This window comes from Cataglyphis hispanica, chromosome 3 (genome assembly GCF_021464435.1).
Source record: "Cataglyphis hispanica isolate Lineage 1 chromosome 3, ULB_Chis1_1.0, whole genome shotgun sequence".
NCBI lineage: Eukaryota > Metazoa > Arthropoda > Insecta > Hymenoptera > Formicidae > Cataglyphis > Cataglyphis hispanica.
Genome location: NC_065956.1, coordinates 10029442 through 10054261, shown reverse-complemented (window position 1 = coordinate 10054261; position 24820 = coordinate 10029442). Strand labels below are relative to the sequence as shown.

The 24820-nt window shown below is 28.7% G+C and overlaps 2 protein-coding genes across 4 annotated transcripts; one reads left to right on the top strand and one right to left on the bottom strand.

Annotated features, from left to right (window-relative positions):
* The first annotated feature begins 4734 nt into the window (after positions 1-4734).
* On the top strand, positions 4735-22877 carry LOC126859229 (MLX-interacting protein). 3 transcript variants are annotated; one of them, XM_050610285.1, is made up of 16 exons: positions 4735-4752; positions 5168-5539; positions 14395-14501; positions 16006-16079; positions 16562-16687; positions 17113-17326; positions 17601-17696; positions 17786-18062; positions 18147-18699; positions 18786-18968; positions 19283-19427; positions 19619-19719; positions 19801-20264; positions 20441-20564; positions 20677-20806; positions 21015-22877. In XM_050610285.1, the coding sequence occupies exons 2-16, from the start codon at positions 5178-5180 to the stop codon at positions 21134-21136; spliced, it is 3078 nt and encodes a 1025-aa protein (XP_050466242.1). In that variant the 5' UTR covers positions 4735-4752; positions 5168-5177; the 3' UTR covers positions 21137-22877. The 3 variants fall into 3 exon arrangements, with proteins under 3 accessions (XP_050466242.1, XP_050466241.1, XP_050466243.1); XM_050610284.1 differs by lacking the exon at positions 4735-4752 and having other exon boundaries at positions 4986-5539; XM_050610286.1 differs by lacking the exon at positions 4735-4752 and having other exon boundaries at positions 5396-5539; positions 14399-14501.
* Positions 22408-24536, bottom strand: LOC126859294 (RPA-interacting protein-like). The gene is made up of 3 exons (XM_050610424.1): positions 24305-24536; positions 23747-23981; positions 22408-23637 (listed from the first exon to the last, which is right to left on the bottom strand). Exons 1-3 carry the CDS (start codon positions 24401-24403, stop codon positions 23306-23308), a joined length of 666 nt encoding a protein of 221 aa, XP_050466381.1. The 5' UTR covers positions 24404-24536; the 3' UTR covers positions 22408-23305.
* Between the last annotated feature and the right edge of the window lie 284 nt (positions 24537-24820).

Genomic DNA, 24820 nt, shown 5'->3' with positions numbered 1-24820 from the left:
TAGAATCAGAAATAGCAATGTCAATTTTTTCGATGGATCAAATAGAGAAATGTTAGGAATATCGTCTCCAAAGATCGATATTAAAATTTAAATTTTATTAACACGTATCGATATTTGCTATATATTTCATTGTAAATCATTTATATTTTATTTTGTATTATTTTGAAATGCCTTATCCTTTTCTATGATTATTTTTAAGCAAAATATTTTTAGGCGAGAAAATTTCTATCACATCTTCCTTTTTCCTTGTCATGTTGTTCATATAAATAAATAAATAAATATATATATATATATATATATATATATATACATTAATATATTTATCACATATATATTCATTTTTAGAAAATCCGAAAACTAAACGGAGTGCGTGCGACGTTCATATGCGAACGGATAAGGCATTTGACTTCGCCCTGTGACACAATCAGCTCGAGAGGGTCAAGGGGTATTAACATTTTATAGATAGCAAGGAGTACCAGCATATTAGAATAGAATTCCAAAACTGGTTATTTTGTTTTTTGTGAGAGAAAATTTAAATAATGTTACATAAAATTAAATAATTAATCACATATATATGTATATTAAAAAATTCTTGAGAATAATTAATATTTTAAAGTAAACACAACATATATATTCTTGAATTGTGTGTGCGTGCGTGCGCGCGCGCGTGTGTGTGTGTGTGTGTGTGGGCGCGTGTGTGTGTGTATATTTCAAGAATATATGTGTTGTGTTTACTTTAAAATATTAATTATTCTAAAGAATTTTTTAATATACATATATATATTAATACATACCGATAAACTCTAATTCTTTTCACTTTTACTTTTTTATTTTTTATTTAATATTTTAATTTGAATCTTAATTGCAAAGGCATACAATATTAAAATTAATGTGATAAATAATCATTATCTTTGACATTCTTGGTAAGAAAAAATTGTCGCATTAATTGTAGCAATTACAGTTAAAAAAAAAGTATAAGATTTAATTTTCATGTTGACAATTAAACTTTCACAAAAATATTTGGTGATGCTCAACTCAAGTAATAATTCCGAAAAAATAATTCTTGCGAAAAATAAACAGTTTGCAATTTTCCATGTATCATCAGATGCTACTGAAACACTAGCTGGAACCTAATAAATCTAGCTGAATGATAAAGAAAAACCCGCGGAAAAAAACCGGTTATAACGAATGATACTTCGGTTCACAAATATATCGATCGATTCAACGTAAACTTCTCTATTCGTGTTAATAGATCGCGTTAGTTGGATCGAATTACTCCCGCATCGGAATTTGTGTTTTGTCGTGTCACGTGAAGCGCGAAGCCTTCGTCTCGAAGTTATGTGGTTACTTCTTTAATTGCCATTGCTTCTATTTATAGTTATTCTATTTATTGTTATCTGTATACGCTACGCTAAATTAAGTGTGATTGAAAATGAAATTTAGAGTTCCCTACAGATTCTTGCAGTCGGAAATCGTATTATGTATAACCGGATATACGATTAATATACTTCTAAAATTGAATTACATAATAGCGTCTATATCAGTATACAAAAATTGAGCCGATATTTTTTTATTAACAATCAATCAAATAAGGTTGAAACTACAATGCAACTCTAGCTTAGTTTACACCCATATACTTTAATACGTACTTAAGTGTTACACTGGCCAACCATAGCCATTTCTCTAAAGAATGGAACGGCTGTGTTGGACAGTATAGTATTTAATAGTGTATTAAAGTACATTAAAGTGTAAACTAGACCTTTGTAATCATCATATCAGTACAATAATATATCATAATATTAAGAATATTATGATATATTATTATGAAATAACAATAATTATATAATAATACTGATATCAGTACATTTTAAAATGTATTGCTTTTTTCATATTTAACAACTAATTGATGATGACATGACGAATTGATTCTGCGGTAATTTAATTATAAGAAAAATGATTTAATTCTTTTTATGTACTTTTAAAAAAATATTAAATCAAACAGAATATTATATTTTTGGGCATGTAGAGATTATTATTTCGAGCTAAAATAAATATGAATGGATTCTACTAGATAATGGATAGAGTTTTCTCATTATCAGTCATCACGTGAATCTATAATAAACAAATCTCACTTTGTCTTGCATTTGCATCTATTATTGCATAATCATAATTCAGCAATGCAAAATCAAGCTCGGTTTATTTGAAATATGTTATATATATAATATTAGAGTATAAAATTAACAGAAAGAATACATTTCATTTTCACGTCGGATTTTTGCGAAAAATGTTTAAATATCATCTAAAAAAAAGCTATTTTAAAATAAAAGGATGTTATCTAATGATTTTCCATAGGGAAGATATATAGGTTTATCAGATAAAAATAACACAAAAAATTTGTTATTCAGATTGACCGAATTTATTATTTATCGTGTTCATTAGTACGTAGAACACGTCGTCGCGAATTGTCTCGGTTGCGTTTAATTTTAGCCGACATATAGTATAGTAGAAAGAAGACTTACTGACCATTGAGAATTCCGTCGATTTACGACTGTTCATGAAAATTGATGTTACAATAAGACAAGTTGTATGTTTTCGGTGATGTGGTCATTCAACTGAGAGGCGGGATCCGATTATTTCGCGTACATGCTATCGCGAAATTAATTACGTATCGACAGGAGGCCGTTGCCAATCGAGGCTTCTACTTCACGGCATGAAGGCGAAGAAAACAGCTAATTGACAGATGCTTCATAATATTATATCGCAATGAGAATTTCGCAAAAATAAAATTTTTTTACGCAATTTTTATTTCACGCGCACATGATTGAATATATCATTAAATGTCTTATTATATTATTATGTTATTATTAATTATATTAAATTTTAATTATTACTATTATATATATATATATATATATATATATATATATATATATATATTATTATTTTAAAAATAAAAAATTTTTCCCCAATTTTTTAAAATTCAAATAAAATAATATATTTAAAATAATATATTTAAATATTATATTCTCACATATAATAATATAATTATTATTAAATTATCTTATATTTTAAATAAATAACTCCCTAAAATTATTTATTTCTTTATTAATATATATTTTAAAATTATTAATTACATTATTATTAATTATATTAAATTTTAATTATATAATATTTATATTAATAATTAATATTATATATATATATATATATATATATATATATATATATAAATATTTTATTATTATTAAATAAATATAAAATTTAAATAATGAAAATATAAATTATAAATGTTTAAATAATTTTAAAGATTTATAAAATTATATATAAATTAAGATAGTGATTAATAAATACACCTTTTTAATTATTAATAATTTTTATTAATCTTTTTTTTTAATTTTAAGATCTTAATAATTAACATTATGATTAATTATAAATAATATTAATGATTAATAATAAATAATTATAATTAAATTATTTAAAATAAATTATTTAATATAAATAATTAAATATTTATATAAATTTATAAAATTCATTATATATAATATATATATTTATATATAATATTAATGTAAATTAAATTTTATTTCTTATTTTTAGCCAAAATGGCCAAAATCAACCAAAATTATTTTTAAAATTATTTTTTAATTTTTCATTTTTTTCTTCATAAAACAAATAAAATTTATTGTTAAAATTTTTGAGTATTTATTTAACACGTTGACGCCGGCATGACCCACCGGTGGATCAAGCTTGTCCGTTCCGTGGGGCGGCATGACCCACCGATGGGCCACGCTTCTATATCAAAAAGTACGTAATACAAAATGTTATTTTATTTTATTCAACAGTATACATTAACATTTGAATATTACAATCAAACATTCAATACAAAATACATCTTATAATTTAACTTATAAATTGAATATAATTAAATGTAATTTAATTTTTTCTGTGCAACTTTTTAAAGCATGCCATACATAATGCCTTCGTTTGCCCGTCGACCAGGCTTTTGGCCATAAAAAACGAATTAGGGTTTTTCCCCAATTCATGCGACTGGGCATCGTGGGTCAGTAACAGGTCGTAACGGGTCGTAACGGGTCGTGAACAGTATAATTTGGTGCCGCGCCGCCCCATGGGGCGAACCGCTAGTTGAAGCGCCGCCGCAAGGAACGGACTGCGAATATCCGCGCCGGCGTCAACGTGTTAAATAATATAATTTATAATTTTTTTTTAAATTATTTTTTTTAAATTCATTTATAAATTATAATCCCCATTTATAAATTATAATAATAAATCATTTATCATATTCATAATCTATCATATAATATACTTGATGCGAAGAGAATTTAAACTTTGCTGAGTAATGTCACCGTCAAAGAGTTAGCATCGAAATATGCATATTTACATGTCATTTATAGTTTTAAAAAACATATGTATAAGCTTGTATACCGCAATATCAATTCCACAATATTGATTTACATAACGTGTTTAGCCATACTAAATTTTTATAGTTCAGACTTAGGCATACACACACACACACATAGTATCTCTCTCTCCCCCTCCCCTCTCTCTCTCTTTCTCTTTTTCTTTCCTTTAGTAGCACTTAAATATGATATAAACTTAAAAAAAAGAGGTGCATTATGAACTAAGTTTATCATGGGCTCGATAACTGGGACTTGTTGTGTCTATCATAAGTCTTTCTTCTATCATGTAGACTGTGCTGTGTGCTGATTTCTTGAAACGGGGTCGTCTAATCCTGTCACATTTTACTTCAACAATATCCTTTTAAATCACAAGACATAAATCAGATATAATTAAATCTTTCGATTAAAATTTTCAAATCTGTTATTATAATTGTTTAAAAAAAAATCGGCAAATTATAAAATATTTTGCTTGAGTGAATAATAAGATAAAAATACTTAATTTTCTAAATTATAGAAATTTTTAAATTAATCTTATTTATCTTATTTGTTATCGGTTGCTGAAATATATTATTTGTGTGTGAATTAAATATACGCAATGTGGCTTGAATGGAAAGATATTTCTTTAAAAATTCGGTTTTACCAGGCTTATTTATTTGTCGTTTCATTTCAAATGATTGAGAAAGTCCGTTAGACATACAAAATAAATACATTAGCGTACTGAGATTCGAAAAGACCAATCGTATTCGCAGAGGATCAAAGATGCAGGCAGAATTAATCTATCGAAAGCCGTCGATGACGAGCCAGGGCGGTTTTCATCGTACTGGCAATGATAATAAACGGGAAAATAACGGGGGACGGGACTCGCGCGAGACCATACACTCGGGCCACTTTATGGTGTCGGACTTTGAAGCCGAGGCGCAGGACGATGAAGATGATCTTGCCGTGCCAGTGCCGGATCAAGAGGAGACGCAGACTACCAGCTTCTCGATCGCCGCTACGCCCGGCTTTTTTCAAGACAGATTCGCAAATAACAGCTTGTCGTACATCAGGAGCTCCTCCCAGCAGTTGAGCATCGAAACATCCTTGAACAAGCTTTTCCAGTGCATGTCTCTCGCCTACAGGTGAGTTCCTCCTTTTCTCCGGTAATTTTTGACGACTATTGAACGAAATAATAATAATATAATTGTAAGATAAAATCTATATTGAATGATTTAATATATAACTGAGGAAGGTTTTCTTTTCTCAAACTGTCTTATATTCTTTATTTTTTCCTAAACAGGACAGAATTATATATTAAATAATTATGCAAAAATCTCTTTAATCCTTTAATTTTATACATATATATAAAATCAAAATTAAGAATTACATAATGTTTTCTTGCAAATCATTGAAATATTTTTCACTCGTCTTACAAATGTAAATTATTTGCATCGCATATATATAACTTCAAAATCATTTATTATATTATTATATGATTAAATTTTGTTTGTAAATGAGCTTTATAAGTTACGCGAATTTTTCTTTTTGTCTCAATTCATCTTTATTTTGAATCTTTTACATTAATATTACTATAACGAGTCCAATATATAAAATTAAAGTATTATTGAATCAGCAACGTTACAAGCTTCGAAAAATAAAACGAAAGAGTCGAATTAGTTGAATCTTTCCCGTCTTTTTCAAAATAAGAAACATGACCATACCTTTGGAGTCCCCCTTTTAAGTAGCGCATTTAAATGCCATACGGGGTCAAAGAGATACGGAGAACGATATTCTCTTTACAGACACGTTCGAGTCATCCGATAATCGATTTCATCGGGAAATTACATGACCGAAATATTAATAACAAGATTTGTTCGTAGTACTTTTGTTATATTTTTGTACTTTTTTTTCTCTTCTAAATACAAATCTATTTCCCTTTTTTTCTTTTTTTACGTAGATAATACAAGAAGATATAACTCTATAAGATGAACAAATCTTATGTTCATAAGATGATTTAATTCTTTTGAAAAAAATATTCTTGCTCTGAAAGTAGAGTTGCTTTGTGACGTGTTTTGCTTGCGCTAGGCAACCGGATAAATGCTCTACCGGTTCTAGACTGACTAGTAGCATTCCCGCTGATAAAAGACAATTGAATTAATGAAAGAGAGGCCGTAGAAATCAAACGACAACATCGCAATTAAGCGTGGCCTCGCTAAAGTCGCGCGCAGACAACGGAGAGCACGGCTTCTGCCGACAATTTCCGTTTTTCCCTGCGAGTGTATTATCGTAAACAATTTAGTTAAAGTTAACATGTTTAACTATGATCCTATTTTATTAAAATTATAAATTTGAAAGAAAACGAAGAGTCGATGAACTTAGTTACCTCTGAGCTTTATTGATGAAAAATAGCCTTGAAAATATCTCTATAAAAATGATAGATATATAGATAGAGACACGTGAAGGAAATTAATACACACATTGAGAAATACAATTTTATGATATAAAAAATTTGCACAGCGCAAAAAAATAATATATATTAGTCGCATATGTGAATTTTATATAGATATATACCTTATATGCTGACGTATTATATACTAACGTATATACGATGACATTACAGTTGATTGTACAACTTATTGTAGCATGCAGACAACAAAACCTGTTGCAATTATATGCAGTTTTAACAGTGCCTATTGTAATCGCATGCAGATCTCAATAATCTAGATAAATTTTTAATAACCTAAAAAAGCATTAAATTACTTTGAATTATTTTGCGATCAATTTAAGATCATACCAAATCAACTTCTTTAATTTTTTTAATTAATATTTGTCAAGTACGGATTGTTTTCTTCAAGAAATAATAAAGTAATTTGATGTTGAATATATAAATAAATGAAGCATAAGATTTGTTTTCTCATATATTTCTATGACTTATTTTCAACGATATAACAACAGAATATTTTAATATATATTCTATTAAAATATGTAAAATTTAAAATAATTAATTTATATATATATATATATATATATATATATATATATAAATATATATATATATATATTGTTCAATTTTTCATGTGTAACATCTAATGCAATTTGATATTATATAAATTTGTAAATCACTATTGTTAACGGAGCAGATATAATTATCTGAAGATAACATCAATAATATAATTTAGTCGATGATATATTGATACCATGACACGATATAATTTCCCCGATGAATCTAACACCGATATCTGCATAGTATCGATTTCTGTCTTCGACGTCTTGACAAACATGAGGCCAAATTAATTATATCTTTGGCAACCCTGGAAAATACGTCATATCAATCGATCTCATTGAAACTCATCGCGTTATTGGGGCGATAAAATTTTGAAGAAATAGTCTTCATCATCATAATAATAATGCAATGTCATAATGTAAACAGCCGCAATAACAATATCGTAATTCGGATCAACAAGCGCATTACGATGAACTATTTCTGCTATTCTAAAATAACGAATGACAACATGATATTTAAGCTCGCGCGGTTTGTAAGATAAGACTTTTTATATGTCGCTTACATAATAAATTAACTTCGAATTAATTACGAATTCGTTTTTACTTCAAGCAAATTTTTTATTAAAAAATTTAAATTGGTGATGCAAAGATTTGACATGGTTTGCAAGATGTTTAATGTTCTAAATTAAAAAAATATGAGAAAAAATATTGATTTATTTGATTCATTTAATGAAGTTTTTATAATCATAAATAATTTTGGAAATAAAATAATTCAAGTTATCAAGCGAAGAAAAGAGTTTCTTAAAATTAAAAATAGCTTTATCCAAGCATGTGAGTGAATAGTTCTCTAGTATAGAATCTCAATTCTTTTTCTCATATATATGGATTAGAATAACGAGATGTTGATTTAATCGAAATCTAGGTTGGGCGTTAAAAGCATAAATAAAACGATTAAGGATTAGTTAGCACAGTAATAGTAATATCAGCTGATACGTACATATCTTTGTTGAAGTTCTTGTCGGAATGATATTATTATTTTGACGCGGATTTTACAGTAAAGTTAGATAAAGTTAAGTAATTCTAGCAATTTTTGTCGAGTACGCTGATCATTTTTTGTCGTACGATATACCACAATGACATCATTTACAATACCATCCAGTGGTTTCCAAGTAATATATTCTCAGCAAACAAGCCGCCATACAAAATTGATTCGGTACGTAAATTTAATTCTTTTTTAATTACAATTATTACTCGGAAGATCTTGATATTGATTAAAATTTTATTTCGCGTATTATACATTAAAAAATCATATGTTGAATTAAAATGCATTACAATATATACGTGTTTATGCAGGATGCGTCTAAAATTAAATAAAATTCTCTAAATTTGACTCAGTTTCCTGGATCTCGGCTTTAGATATGAAAAAATGTTTCAAACAAAAGTTGTAAGATATTAAGGAGAATAGATAATGAAAATAGGGATAATGAATATATGGATTTGGCCTTGAATGAAATTTTTTCTGAAATGTTTTTTGCATATCTAACATCGTTTCCGAGATCCAGGAAGCTGGATCAGACATATACTCTGTATATGTATATATATATAAAACAAGCAATTATATATTATGTATGTATGTGCATATTATTTATGTAATTTTTTTAAATGCTTACGTCTTAACTGATTCATCGTGCGAGAAAAATAAGAAATAATCATTCACAGTGCAATATATACAAGGTGTCTTAAAAATTTTGACACATCCGAAGTGTGAAGGTAGATTGGGCCAAACTGAGTCGAAAAGTCCTATACCATTTTGCAAAATTTGCAATAATTTTTGCGTTATTAATTAAAATATGTGAGCTAATGAGCGCATTGCGGAAAGCAATAGACCGGTATCGGCAGGCATGTACGACGGATTATTTGTACGTCTCTTAAACAAAAAACGTACACAAGTAATCCGTCGTACATGCCTGCCGATACCGACCTATCTCTTTCCAACGTGCTCATTAGCTCACATATTTTAATTAATAATGCAAAAACTATTGCGAATTTTGCAAAATGGTATAGGACTTTTCGACTCAGTTTGGCCCAATCTTCCTTCACACTTCGAGTGTGTCAAAATTTTCAGGACACCTATATATATATATATATATATATATATATATATATATTCACATCGCGAAGTTCATACTTTACTCACGTCAGTACTCTATAGAAACAAATAATGCATCTTAACAAATATTAGCGATGTTATATTTTATCTCATTCACAAGTTCATATTTATTTATTTCTTCAAATCATAAAACACAGCCTATTAAATCTCTGTCATCTTTCCTTAAAAAAAGTATCGATCATTTATCAATGTGTCTGTTAAATTGCGCAACCAAAATTTTGAATCTAGTGTTTATAAAAAAATTATATTTATATTAAGCTATTGAAATGATTAAAGTATATGTATATATCAATAAAAATTGAAATATATATTAGAATTACATTAAAGAATTATTTAATTTTAAAAATTTTTAAATATTTATATATTTTTGAACTTTTTACAAGAGAAAATTTATGTTTATTTTTATAAAAATTTCAAATATATAAAAAATTTTCTATTTTTATTATTATATGTGCATAATATCTTTATAAAAAAATAAATTATTCTGAAGCTATTAATAGTAATAAAGAGTCATACGAATGGTAAAATGGATTTTATATACATTTTCTATGATGTCTTAAACAATGTGATATATTGTATATTGGATGACAAAATAAAAAATTAGATAATTAAAAAATATTGTTGATCACGGTATTACATCTGACAGAAAATGGACGGAATTTATGGAATTAATCGATTTTTATAAGATCATACAAGACATACACGTTGACTGTTTATTCCTACATTTTACGTTGTATAATGCATGTTATATTATTGAATTAACCCTGAGATTCATCCCGCGATATAGTGAAATAAGAGCATCGACGTGTTCGATAAAGACTTTCGCTGAATTATTGCACTACGGAAAATAAAATCTATTAGATACAGTTTTTCTGGCAAAATTTACAATTTGCAATTTGAATATGCGTTATGAGTGGAAAAAAATTACTTTTTATTGAAGAATTTTTGTAATTGTTATACTTGACAGTACTGTGAGACAGATTTGCCGCTTTTATTAGACCATCTCGGATTGCTGACGTAAATCATAAATTTCAATTTGCGATCGTTGCATAGAACGTAAATATTTTTTATTCGAAGACGAGCAAATAATTCTAATTCTAATTATTCACTAATAACATATTACTCATGAAATTAAGCCAAATCATTAATTTCAGTAATTTACATAATTTTATTAGTACAATCGAATATATCGATGAAAACTAATAAAACCTTCAATTTATGCCCTGATTTGTTCTACATTGTACATTCATCTAAATTTCTTTTTCTAAGCACAAAAAGTGCTTTATGATCACTCACATAAGTTTCATATCATATCATGATACATTGAACGTATCTTCAGTTTTCCCTTACGTAAGCGCTATCCACGTATCATAAGAAAGTTTGCTTTCTTTGCGCTATCACTTTACGCCTTAAATCAGCATATTGAGGTATCTCAAGTCCATCTTTGCAGTTGCAGTTAATCAAATTCATATTAAAAACGATGACATCTGCCACGCGATGACAGTTAAAAGTTGATGATTTCTCAATCAGAAATGATCCGTAATTATAAACATACAATTTTTTTGAAAAATCAAAGTGCAATATAATACGAATGAATAATGAAATCATACTTTTCAGCAAATAAAATTTATTTCGGTTTACTATTTTATTAAATATTTCGGTGCATAAGATATTCTTTCTCGCGTGTAACATTAGAAACTACATACTTGACGGGATTAATATCGACTTCGAGAAAGAGAGAGAGAGAGAGAGAGAGAGATCGTTGTCCTAATCGCGCCGGGTGCATCGCTTTCGCGCGCGACGAATCGCGAAAATGCGAAATCACGTTAGATTACCGTAAAAGCCCTCCTCTCCTCAAGTGTCGCGCATAACGTGTCTTTTATCGACGCAAGGCCACTGCGTCATCACGAGCCTTACATTCGTAGTGCGTACGTTACGCCGGCAACGTAACACCTCCGTACGTCGCGCGACAAGCAACAAGCAAGAGACATGCGAGAGCGAGAATCCGCGCGAGCCGAGTTGAGAGGCTCGCCCACTGATTCAATCGGTGGCCGGAGAATCTATTTCCGTTCCCTGGCTATTCGGCCCCGTATATTTACAGTACTCGATAACATTGCACGGAAACCATTTATCATTCGATTGCTAGTCGAGGAAAATGCCGGCATTTGGATATATCCGTCGCGTTTCTATTATCTCTTTTAATGAATGCTTTTTTTTAACTTTAAATTATTTAATCAACTTGAGAAGAAATTTAATATATTAAATTCTAATTTAAATATAGAATATTGTTTTAGAGAAGTGTTACATAATTTTACAAGACTAACACGAAAAGATTTAATCTAATAATTTTATAATTAAAATTATAAATCTATGTATATATGTAACATTAATTTAGTCTCCTTAAATTTATGTGAAATTATGTCCCAAATGTGTGTTTAAAACATCCTGATCCGAGAGATCCGGGATAGACGATGTTTCGAAGAAACGACGAATTTAGTTTTCACGGTGTGATCTTTGCTCTCTTCTTATAACTCAGATAATTAAAACCGCGAAGAGCTTAAAATAAGAGCGATATCGAGGGATTCGTCGTGGCGCTTATCAAAGCGAGTGACTGGAATTTCTTTTGTTCGTTCTCTACGCTATTTGTGTTTCATTAACTTTTTTGTTTTTCTTTTTGAAAATTGTTTTACAAACGTGACACGCTATCTACTTTGTCGCACTATTAAGTCGCTCGGCAATACGATAATAAAATCGCGACTGCGCTTTGTGATGGTAATGGTATTCCGAGTCGCATATCGCGCAACAAACAAATAAAGCGTTATCTGATAATGAGATCCTTTAGTACTATGTTTCATTAAAACTGGTGAAAAATGAAGAGAGGACAAGCACACGATAACTTGGCGTTTTAGACAGCAGACAAGCAGAATTTATTATAAAAACAGATTTTGTACTAATTATGCTATTTAACTAATCTTAACTAATAAAGAATAATAAACTCTGTGGAATTTAAAACTCTTGAAAAACAATAAGAATCTATGTTTATTATTATGATTTCTGCAATTTACATTTATACAACTTTTATTTGGTAATAAATAAACAGTTAAGTTATTATTAATAAAAATATTTATTCTATTCAAAACTTGAAATACATATAATTTTATATAATCTTTGCTGTAATTTTAAATAACAATTTTAAATGACACCCAATTTTATTTTTTTATTGCTTTAAATATATGAGAAAAAAACATTATATTTAAACTATTATATATATTATAACTTTATTTTATGTAGCATATTTTTACGTGACTAATTAATTATATTCTACATAATTACAACAGAAATATATACGATAATTTTTTTATTTTTTAAATCCTTGGAGCAAAATCAGATTATAAATTATTTCCGCTATGAACGGAAACGATGATTTGATTTGTAAAAGCGATTTCTTTTCTCAGCTTTCTTGGCTTCTTGATCCGTTATAGCTTATCTAATCACGCACACACGATTAGAAAAATGAAAATGGCTATAACTCGGAAAGAAGAATCGACTAAGCAGGGTCTAATGCCAAGGAGAAGAAACTCGCCATCGTCTGTCACGAGATACGAGTAAATGTGGAAATCTTCCGACTACAGATATTTTCTTACTGTTGACTCTTCGTCGTTGATATATCGACGAACGAAGCGATAACGAAAAGTTCGCTTCGTAATTATGGCCACATTCAGAAATTAAAAACTAATTACGCGATTCTCTGCGTAAATTCAATAGTTGATGTATTCTGATATCTAGCATGAAAAATTTACTTATAAATAAAAAAAATATTTAAACATCTCCATTAATATTTTATTGTAATATTGTTGACGACTCTCTGCATTATAAATTTATTTTATTCATATCTATGTAGAACATTAAAAATTACAAATGCGAATAAAAACTTTAGTAATTTAAATAAAGTCATAAAAGATAAAGTCATAAAATAATTAGGAATTATACATTGATGATAATAATATTTATGTTTTATGATGAGAAATATATACGAATATTTCATCAACTTTATGGAAGATTTTAATGAAAGTTGTGATTTCCAAATGTTTTTAATTATGTTACTGAAATCCTATGGAAAAATACTATACATAAGTGCGAGGTTTGTTGAACTTTTGCGTGGAAATTTACTAGGTTCTCTAACTGCGTCTCGCAAAATTCGCACAAAGCAAGTGATCTTTTCCTGCGATAGAGCAATTGCTAAATTTGTCAAAATCATTCGTTTGTTGACAAAACAAAATCATTGCGCATCTATTCAAGATTACTACGATGTATCCACATATCGTGTAAAAGGAAATTATTAAACTTAACTTAAAAGTTATTATAAAATTTATGAAACATGCATATTATTTTCTAAACGCTTACAATTAGACAAATGTCGCAAATATATTCTTTTACTAATTTGCAATCTATTTTTCTAGAAAAAAATGTATTCAAAATGTTAACACAATTTTATTTTTTATTTAACTTCAAGTAATTTTTTTAACAATTTTATTTTAAAGATTAGTTACGCCACGATATTTGATATATCACAAAAATAAAATATGGTGTCTTAAAAAGATGAGATATAATCAAATTTTTTATAAGAAAAAATCCAAAATTTTATATTGAATTAAAATACATCTGCGATGTTTATTCATCTTTAAATGATATTCTGTACATAAAAATGAAATAATTACATAAAATAAATATGAATATGGAAAATTATCTTTAATTAATTATAGAGAATTCGAATATGTAGTTCCCACAGTGGGTATGACGTATGGGCATTTGGATTTGTTCCAGACAGAAGTTGACATCGCCCAAGTGGAATCGATTTAAAGGTATCAGATTGAGATGGAAGGACAAGATCAGATTAAATAATGTGATCTGGAGATGCTGGCACATGCAATGTAAGAAAAAAAAACCATTTAATATATTTTAATTTTAATTTTAATATATTAGTTGATAGATATATACCTTTAAAATAATCGAAATTAAAATATCTTCTTTATTGTAATTTATCCAGGAAATTATTTTTGTCTTATCGACAGAATATTGTAATAATAATTTTTACAAGCTTAATTTTCTTTGGTTTACTCTCATTTACTTCAATTTACTCTCATAACTCTTCAAGCTTAATCCCAATCTTATCGTATATATTCTCAAATTAAAATGCTATAAATGCTACCGAATTAATTCCTAAAAGTGCTTTTATGCTTAAATATTATACTGTCCATAGTTGAAGCGTTTTATGCCAGAAATAAATAAATTCATATTCATGAGATTTATTTTAAATGCAACTTCATATCTAAAATAGATTGATGGATTGAATATATTTTATTCTTTTATATTTTGAAAATTTTGAATTTGTATCGTGAAGCCTACCGTTTCTCTTTAGTGAAAACACCTCAATTTCACTTCAATCTGCTTTGATTCATTGACAATTTAATTATCGTGATACGTAAAGTCCTGCTTATTCGAATTGATGTAGCTATCTTGCTATTCTTCAAATGTGTGCGACCGGATAAATAATTATCCGTCTATTTAAAGAGCTCCATCTCCGCGTGCTACATTCGCACCAATAGTACTCATCGTGTTCACCTGGCTTACGTCCAACTTATCATTATGAGCTGCGGTAGCGCGTTTTACGTGTATACACGTTTCTAAAACTTAATCAACTAATCAATTCGTTTGACGAACACGAAAGATAGCTGAAACGAAGTACCGAGATAAGAAAATAATCTATAGAATCGAGGAAAAAGAGCAAAATTGTGCTTTTGCGTTTGTAGAATGTAGTTATAAAATTACACTAATACTATTGAAACTATACAAAAATTATACAAAAAAATAATGAAAGAGAAAATGTGATAGAATCACATATTTTTGCGTATCTTTTAATTAGTTAAGAGATTTTTTAAATTGCACACATATCTGTATTTGTTACATAAAGCGACGAAATGTATATTCATTATAAATCGGGTCTCATATCAGAATTTTTTTAGATTATCATCAATATACGACACGTTAATAATTGTAATATAATCATAGCATTAAGTACGGCAATTGAAGTAAACCTATGCATACTTGACTTATCATCAATTGCCGACTTATCGATATGATTGCCTATTTTTAAAAACGTGTAGCTACAATTTTTCTACTTTAGATAAACAAAATTATGTTAATATATTGCTTGAAAATTGCGAAATTGAATTTTTTATTTTACATTTATTTAAATTAAAATATTTACAATTCTTATAGATAATAATTTTTTCAGATAGCTTTCAGAGGATAGAACAGACATAAAAAAATATTTTCAGATATTAATAAATGAAAAAATTCAATCTATGTATTACAAAATTTAAAAGTTTGTGAAGGTAAAAGATCATATTTAATAAACTAAATTTTTTTTTTCAGTTATATTAAAACAAAATACGCTGGTATGCCAGTTTGCATCGCCACTTGACGTTGATACTCATAATAAGCCTGAGGTATGTTTTTTTTACATCTAATCTCAAAATTTCGACGATATATTATATTTTTACACAGACGAAACGTGTAATTAATTATATTATACGAAATTATTTCATGTGATAATTGGAAAAAAATTCTTATACTTGTAATGTACTTGTAATAATAATTATTTGACCCTATATTAGTAGCGGATCAAGCATCGTACATATCAATATTAATGATTATTAAATAGCCGCGATTTGTATTATTCGATTTCTTCTCAATTACGTAATTGGAAAGTATCTTTATCGCAATTGGCGACAGCTCGTTTGATTAGATAATTGCATTGTCGCAGTGATAATTCCTCGAAATGTCACTAACAAGCCACATTTCACGCAGCACTCGAAGAAGTTAGGAAATCCGAATAAGCTCGTGAAGTTATAAAAGTTTTTTTTTTTATATTTAACAATAAGAACTGCACTTAGTGTGAGCATGAATCAACGGCATATCTCTTTATCAGGCGGTGGTCTTAGAGGGAAAATACTGGAAACGAAAGCTTGCAGCCGTTACAGCTGAATACAAGAAATGGCGCATGTTCTATCGAAACAAGATCCTTGGCTGGACGAGCAAGGATGGCACAGAAATGGTACGTAATATTATATTTTAAAAATATATATAACTGATATTTAAAACTGATATTTAAAAGGATATTAAATATTTTCGCTGTTTTGTGGAAGAAAGACATGGAATAATTAACATATAAATAAATTATATCTAAAATATCTAATATCTAAGTTTAGAAGGATAATCATTGTAATAATTGAGAAAAACTTTGGAAGGATAGCTACTATGATAGAGAAAAAGCTTTAAAAATTCTTGTTTTTAATCCAAGCTTCTTTTTTAATATTTAAATATCCTAAATAATCTTTTTTTTTAATTATCTCTCTCACTTTCTGCCTATATATTTTAAATACACAAAATAACAATATATTTGGAAAAAAAATAAAAATATGTTTCCTCGTTTTTCATAAAACAACAAGTATACAAAACATAATATAAAACTTGGTTTAGATGGAATCAATGGACATGCTAGATTGGGGCAATGGAGGTGGAACCACCGGTAATTTCGGAACGAATGTAGGGAATGTATTCGGTGGTACCGGCGGAACTCCAAGCGGAGAGAGTATGATGGTTGATGAGGATTATATGGAATTGATGACTGACACACTCTTCTCAACTATCAGCTCAAATCAACCAATATATTTCCCCGATCCTAGAGAAATAGGTGATTCTCAATTTTTCTAAATAGTAATTTTTTCGCAATTTTCAAGATTTTTACTTTTATACAAATTTTTAACTTTGGAGAATCGTGTTTTTCGTTATTAAAAAATAATATTCTTCGACAAAAATTAATATCGATATCGATAAAAGATTTAGTAATTGATTAATAATAAAAAACATTTTTTTTTATAAAATTTTTTTATTCTGCACATCATTCTATATGAATATTATCTAATATGAATTTATAATGTGCTTGAATTTAAAATGTGATTTGATAGCGCGTGGTGCCAGTTTGGCTGACTTCATGCAACCTAGTCTGTGTCCTTTGCAACCAACTCTGGATGATTTTATGGACACCTTAGAACCGTTGCAAGGTAAATAATAATGATGTACATTGATTTTGAGACTTCAACTCGAAGAAGATTTCTTACATGTTGCATACTTTTTTTTATCTTGATTTAAGAATTCCTAAATTCAAAATTGCCTCCTGTACCCGAGGAGGATGATATGTTTCGGAATAGCAGTTTAAACACTAATTATTCTGATCTGGACTTGATGACACCAATTAATCAGATGAACGAAATAGGAGAGAACCCAACGACGATAAAGAATGAACAAACTTCGCAACAGCAACAACTATCACAGGAAGAGCAAGGTGCTAGTATACAGAATCTTCAGTACACCGCCAAGATATATACTCAGCCTCAACCTGAATCAGCAAATGTATATAGGAATAGCATGTAAGTATGAAATTATTATGACTTTATGCAAATATAATAAGTCCGACGTTTATAATTCACGGATATATAATATTTTTTGTTTAGAACTATGAATGAAAATTATAATGCAATCCAGCCGAACTTCGAGTCTACCACAACGAGTCAATCCGTGCAAGAAAAGAATAGAAATAATAGAACGACGTCATCAAGAGCTAGCCGTATGATACAACAATCCCAACAGCAACAACAAAATACGTATCAAGCAACAAACGCGCAACAACCAAATCCGGGATTTCAACAGTCACAACAGCCTTACACGATGGAAATTCAGACGGTACAATTAGCATCAGTACCAAACCAGCAAACGGTGCAGATCAGTGCGGCGCTAAATGATCATTCGGTGACAGTTAACTCCAATCAGATATCCTCGATTCCCGCCGTACAAAATCTAGTGACAGTGCAGCATAATTTTGCTGCGGAAGCTGGCAATTCGTTGCAATCCCAGCATCCAGCAATAAGGCCTTTACCGATCGCTTCTCCGATGTCTAGTAAGCCTTACAAGATCGTTCAACCACAGCAGCAGTGTTACAAGTTTCCAAACCTCGTGCAACAAAATCTCAATGCTCAACAGTGTAAATTTAGCACTAATAGCTTCAAGGTAAAATCCATAATATTTACTGAATATTCATGGCCCAGTTTACAGCCGAAACACAGTTCAAAAGACATGTTATATTTATTTTTCAGACACATCCCACACAACAAATAGTATCAGTTTCTTCGACAGAGCAACCATCACAGTCGCAGATATTGCTGCAATGTAGATCTACCGGTTTGGACCTTACTGCGCCTGCTCTGCACCCAACTAAACTGTTACCTCAACCAACAACATCCAATGTGGTAAAAGAAGAAATTTTTGCCGTACCTAAGGTTCATATCTCATGCGTTTTAATAGGCGATTAAAATATTTTTCAAATGATGCAGGCTAGAAAAAAATCGTGTTAAAGAGCATTTAAATAGTACTTTTTAAATAGTACAACTTTTTAAATAGTACCAATGTTTTTTAAATACTTAGAATTGTATGTAATTAGCTGTCGTAACAAATTTTTGTTACGACTAATCTATAAACTTTTGATTGAAATCGTTCAATTGTATTATTTATACATATAATCGCTATTGAATAAATTAGTTCAGATATATCGGTCAAAAAATATTTAATTATTAAAAAGATCGCATCTTTCTAGTTCCAAATGAAAGGAAGGAACAGATCACGAAGCAGCTCCTCTTTAACAGCACCCAGAATACATCCACCACCATTGGTATCTGCAGTGAGCGATCCAGCTCTGAATCTGAATAACAATGTCTTACTTGCACATTTACTTACGAATAGTATGTACTTTCATTATAATGTTATTATTTATACAAGAAAAATGTATATATTTTATTAGATTTATATAACGTAACTACAATTTATATTATGCATCTTCACAATAGTAATCAAATTTAATTAATTATATTAATAAAATAAATATTTAATAAATGTATTGATCTATTCTCAACTAATATTATATTTATGGTAGAAATAACGCAAGTGACGACTGCGCAACATATCACGACTCCGTTGACTGTTCAAACAATGCAAACTTCTAGCATACAGCAGCAGACGCAAACGCAACAACAGGTATCAGATATCATTCAATTCATATTATATATCCTATTCATTCAAATTTATTAAAAATCATTTATTTATATCTTCTTGCAGTCAATACAACCATCTACAGCCCAACAAATTCTTTTAAATGCAAATAATCAAACGCACCAATCTCAAAATAGTCCTGGTTCACCCAAAGATAGTAGTTCTAATGCGCACAGTCCTCAAGCTTTAAGCCTTAGTCCCTTGCACAGTCCCATGAGCATAGGTAGTCCTTTATCGCCCACTCGCGGATACATCAAAGGTGAATCGGAGAGAGGTCAATATAAAGAGCAAAGGCGTGTCGGCCACATTCATGCCGAACAAAAGCGTAGATATAATATCAAGAACGGTTTTGACATGTTGCACAGTCTGATACCGCAACTCAGTCAAAATTCAAATGCGAAACTGAGCAAAGCCGCAATGCTACAGAAAGGGGCAGATTATATCCGGCAGCTCAGAACGGAGAGAAATCAATTGAAGGTGGAAATGGATAATTTGAGACATCAAATTGAGTGCCTTAATACATCTATTAGGTATGTTCAGATAATACTAATCTCAATAAAGCAAGGAAATATTATAAAAATACTAATTATCCTGGAAATAATGTGTCAACTGTAATAGCATGCAAAAACGAATAGATTAAACATGTGATTTATCTATATAAATTGGCTGTTCTTGAATGATTCATGATGAAATAATATTCTTGTAGTAATTGTCAATCTATGCTTCCTGCAACGGGTGCTCCAGTTTCTAGACATAGGATCAGCAAAATGAAAGAGATGTTTGATGAATACGTTCGTACGCGCACACGAGAAAACTGGAAATTCTGGATTGTATCCTTTTTTTTTCTTCTTTAACATTATATCTCAAAACATCAACTCGAAATAAAATGTACAAAATATGTATAAAACTCTAGAAGATTATCTTCTTTATCAAAATAATCAGTTCAGTGCATTGCTAGAACCACTGATGCTGTCTTTCAATGCTTCAGTCTCGACTGCAAGTATCGAAGATTTATATAGAAGTACAATATTGTGGGTAGAGCAACACTGCTCACTCGTCGATCTCAGACCAGGTTTGTACATAGACATCTAAAAAGATATACATATACTCTATAATCTATAACATATACTTTTTCGGATGTTTTATTCTACAGAAAATATAGAAATAAAAAAATAGAATAAAAATAATAGAAATAAAATAATACGAAATAATAAAATAAGATACGTACACAGCAAATGTTTATTTCTTTATATCTATCTTGATCGAAGTATCATTTTCAGCTGTTCTGAATTCTCTAAGGAATTTGTGTACTGCCACTGATATTTTATCCGATCCGGCTCGTCTACCTGAGGAAGCACTTGCGGCAGTTAATCGGATAGAACGCCGACGATCCACGCAGTGATTAAGTGCACAAATTCTTGTTACAATCTGTTTGTATAAAAATGTTCAAGGTTTAGATATACAAATGTAAGGGATGATAGTTACCGTATAGCTTAAATTATAGTTTATGTAAAACAAATAATGAAAAAGGTTGTTATTTGATGATAGCAGAAATGCAAACAAAGAAATAAGAGTAAAGGCAATTCTTCTTTTTATTACAATATTATATTGAAATTATAAAATTTATTACAGAATATTATATATATATATATATATATATATATATATATATATATATATATATAATATAAAATGTTTTATATTACAAATTTAAATAAAATACAGTTATACTAGAATGTATACTGATGATGCAATACATTGATATGTAACAATTATTCACAGGCAATTATTTCTTGGTAAAAAATATTTCGTATACTTTCTCTCACATCTACTTTATATAATAATGTCTAATATTGCATAAAAAACATCATTCTCTCTAATAATAAAAAAAAAATCTTTTTAATATCATTTAATATATTTACTTGTAGTAAAAAAAAGCTACTTACTATTTATATCCAAGGATCCAATAATTAATAGTAAATTAATAATAATGACACAGGATAAACGTTTACACTATGAATTTTTGTATTATGAAAAAACTCATTCCACTGTTTTCAGAAATATCTAGCTAATAAAAACAATTGATATGATAAATATGACTATTAAAATGTGCAAATTCAAAATTTTCAATGTGATAATAAGATAATTGAGAGGAAAAAAGAGATTTTGGAATTAATAATTATATTTTTTATTTTAATTTTTATATAAATATTTATTATATATTTTTATTATAATAATTATATAATATATATTGTTATATATAATAGAATTGATTAAAAATTGTTACACATATTGTAATTATTAGATGACTACAAATTGTACTATGAACAAATAACATACACTTAATCTATTTCTTTGTGAAATTTATATGAAAGTTGAATAACTATTAAAAATAATAGGATTAATGCCATAAACTAATATCATTTTGATAGATCGCAATCAAAAACAATTCAGTTGTAAAGAGCAATTTTGGAAAATGATTTGAAAAGTAAAGAGAGATAAAGAAATGCAAATAATTTTTTTAATATAAATTATCAGTTATTTGATAAATATATTATTGTTAAATTATACTTCAAAACTATGTTAAAAGGAGAGATATGTATACTTTATGTGAAATTGATATAATTATATTGATGATATAAAAAGGGGGTTGCACAAATTATGTTTGCACTGTTATAAATATGAAATCTTTATTATGGAAACTCATAATGATGTACAAATCACTTGCAAAAAGTTTGAATACCGAATATAGTTCACGCTACAAAGGAGGCCTCTGCATAGTGTTTTTTCTAATGTAAAATGTATATAGTGAAATTTATAATAATTCCAGGTATACAAATAAAATAGTTAATAGTCTGAAAACTTCTTTAACTTGACATTTTATTGTGACTTTTGTTTGCCGTTTTATTTTAGATTGTAGGATAATTTTCTTTTTTCTTTTTTTTACAAAACATAATGTAGAAGTCCTCTCACACATATATACACACACACACTCACACATTCATATTGTGTATGTACATGATAAGTGATAAGGTAATAATATAAGTGAACTCGTCGAAAAGGGATGTTCTTTTGTACAATATGTATCATAAAGATTCACATGTTATTATTTCAATATTATAACAACATGAAGAAATCTAGAACTATTGTATTTTATTTCTTCTATATCTCTCTGTATCATTCATCACTATTATAAATAACAAACTATCTTATATACACATGTATGGCTATTGAAAAATACTCCTGAATCAATTTACTTTAAAAATAATTGATTTGAAAACTTTCATATTAATACCCAATATAATTTGACAATTGAGCTTTAGTTCCATTTTAACAAAAATATATAAAATGCAATAATGCAAATGTAAATTTAATTAACAATTAGGAATTTTTTTATAACGTCAAAAAAATTATGATTAGTATTACAAGTGATGCAAATTATAATTTACAATTGTTAGTCTTTAAACACATTGATGTATCAGTATTTAATATTCTTGAATAAGACTTGAATATTGTCTAGCAATTGTGCTTTTACTTTTAAAAATTAATACTGGTAATTGATCTTAAATAATTAACAAATTAATGCTAAAGTAGAACAGTCATGACACACCAAATATAAATCAAGATTACAATCGTCAGGTATTATCATGAATGTTGGTACTTTGACACAGTTGATTGTATGCATTTTTATAGTCTCATTAATCAAATGTTTTACTTCTTGCATGGTACGACCAATTAATTTTAATCCACAAGCTGCACAATTTACACCATTACTTTCTTCTTCTAATATGACTTTCTGACATATAGGACAGAATACTTCCCTCTCATTATTATCAGCATACATTATATAAGATTCGATCTCATCGTGTAAAAATTTCTCATATTCTTGAAGTATCCATTCTTCTGCATATAAATTTACAATAATATTAAATACTTTCTTCCAATTTAATTATTACAAATAAAAAATTACTGATAATTATCACAAATTACTAAAATATAATATTGATCAAACCTTCTTCCTGAATAATTTTATTTTCCAATTCAATCGCCTCCTCTTGATTTAAAGGTTCATCGATCTCTGCGAATGTAAGACTTGTACCACCATCGTTTGATGTTGCCAAATTCTTAAATTCTTGACGCATTAGTTCTGTCAATGTGTCCTGCATATGTATAGAAGCGAGTTGCAAACCAAATCTATGTCTATTGAATAATTGATCCCGTTTTTCTCGCATTCTTTGACGACACTTCTAAAAACAAATCGAGATAGGATTAGTATCTGCAGCAAAATGCAAAAACAAAGCCTTAAAAAAATATAAAAATGTCAATTAAAAAATTATTTTCTTCTTAATGTTTTAATAATTTTTTTCCTTTGCAGATTTATGCCGATTCTATAACGCTGAAGACTTAACCAAACTGGTGTTATTCAAGATAATTATGACGGTAAGAACACGGATATAAGAAATATTTTAAGATTATATATTTTTTTTTAATGCATATTTCTGCACTGTTTTTATCTATCGTCCGAAAATTTTAAAGACAGCACAATACAATAATACATTGAGTTTCCAACCTCTCGCAACGTCTCCTGTAACTTGGGCGAACCGTGTCTGATTTTATTTGCGTAATCTCTGCTCTTTAATTTTGATATCATTGTAGGACTGAACGCCATGACTTTTTACACACTTCTTCGAAATAAAATTAACGATACGTTTTTACTTCTCATCAAGAGAGGAACGTCAAATTCATCTTCGGCGCACTACGCATTACAATATTTCTCACGCATGCGTGATTCTACAAATCTGTTTACGGAATACCGTATTCCGATATTACTGCTAGTACTGAAATCTATAGTTCACGTAACATATATTATAAATTTCCAATACTGGCATATATCGGAGTACATCTCTACATCTACTAGAATACGTTCGAAAATCTTACCTTTTCAGAAAATGCCATTATAATGAAAGATTCGAAAAGCATCGCAGTAGTACATATGCGATAGTGTCCAAATATATATATTTAATACTAATTTCAATGTAGCATTTTTAAGGTATAATTGAATATATATAATCTGAAACCATTGATT

Bases quoted from the DNA above. Each gene is read 5' to 3' on its own strand.
- LOC126859229 (XM_050610285.1), top strand. From the start codon at position 5,178: ATGCAGGCAGAATTAATCTATCGAAAGCCGTCGATGACGAGCCAGGGC. The intron at 17,327-17,600 runs GTGATTCTCAAT...GTGATTTGATAG, and splicing joins CCCCGATCCTAGAGAAATAG to CGCGTGGTGCCAGTTTGGCT. The intron at 17,697-17,785 runs GTAAATAATAAT...TCTTGATTTAAG, and splicing joins CACCTTAGAACCGTTGCAAG to AATTCCTAAATTCAAAATTG.
- LOC126859294 (XM_050610424.1), bottom strand. From the start codon at position 24,403: ATGGCGTTCAGTCCTACAATGATATCAAAATTAAAGAGCAGAGATTAC. The intron at 23,982-24,304 runs GTTGGAAACTCA...ATTTGTTTTTAG, and splicing joins TACAGGAGACGTTGCGAGAG to AAGTGTCGTCAAAGAATGCG. The intron at 23,638-23,746 runs GTTTGATCAATA...ATTTATATGCAG, and splicing joins TAAAATTATTCAGGAAGAAG to AAGAATGGATACTTCAAGAA.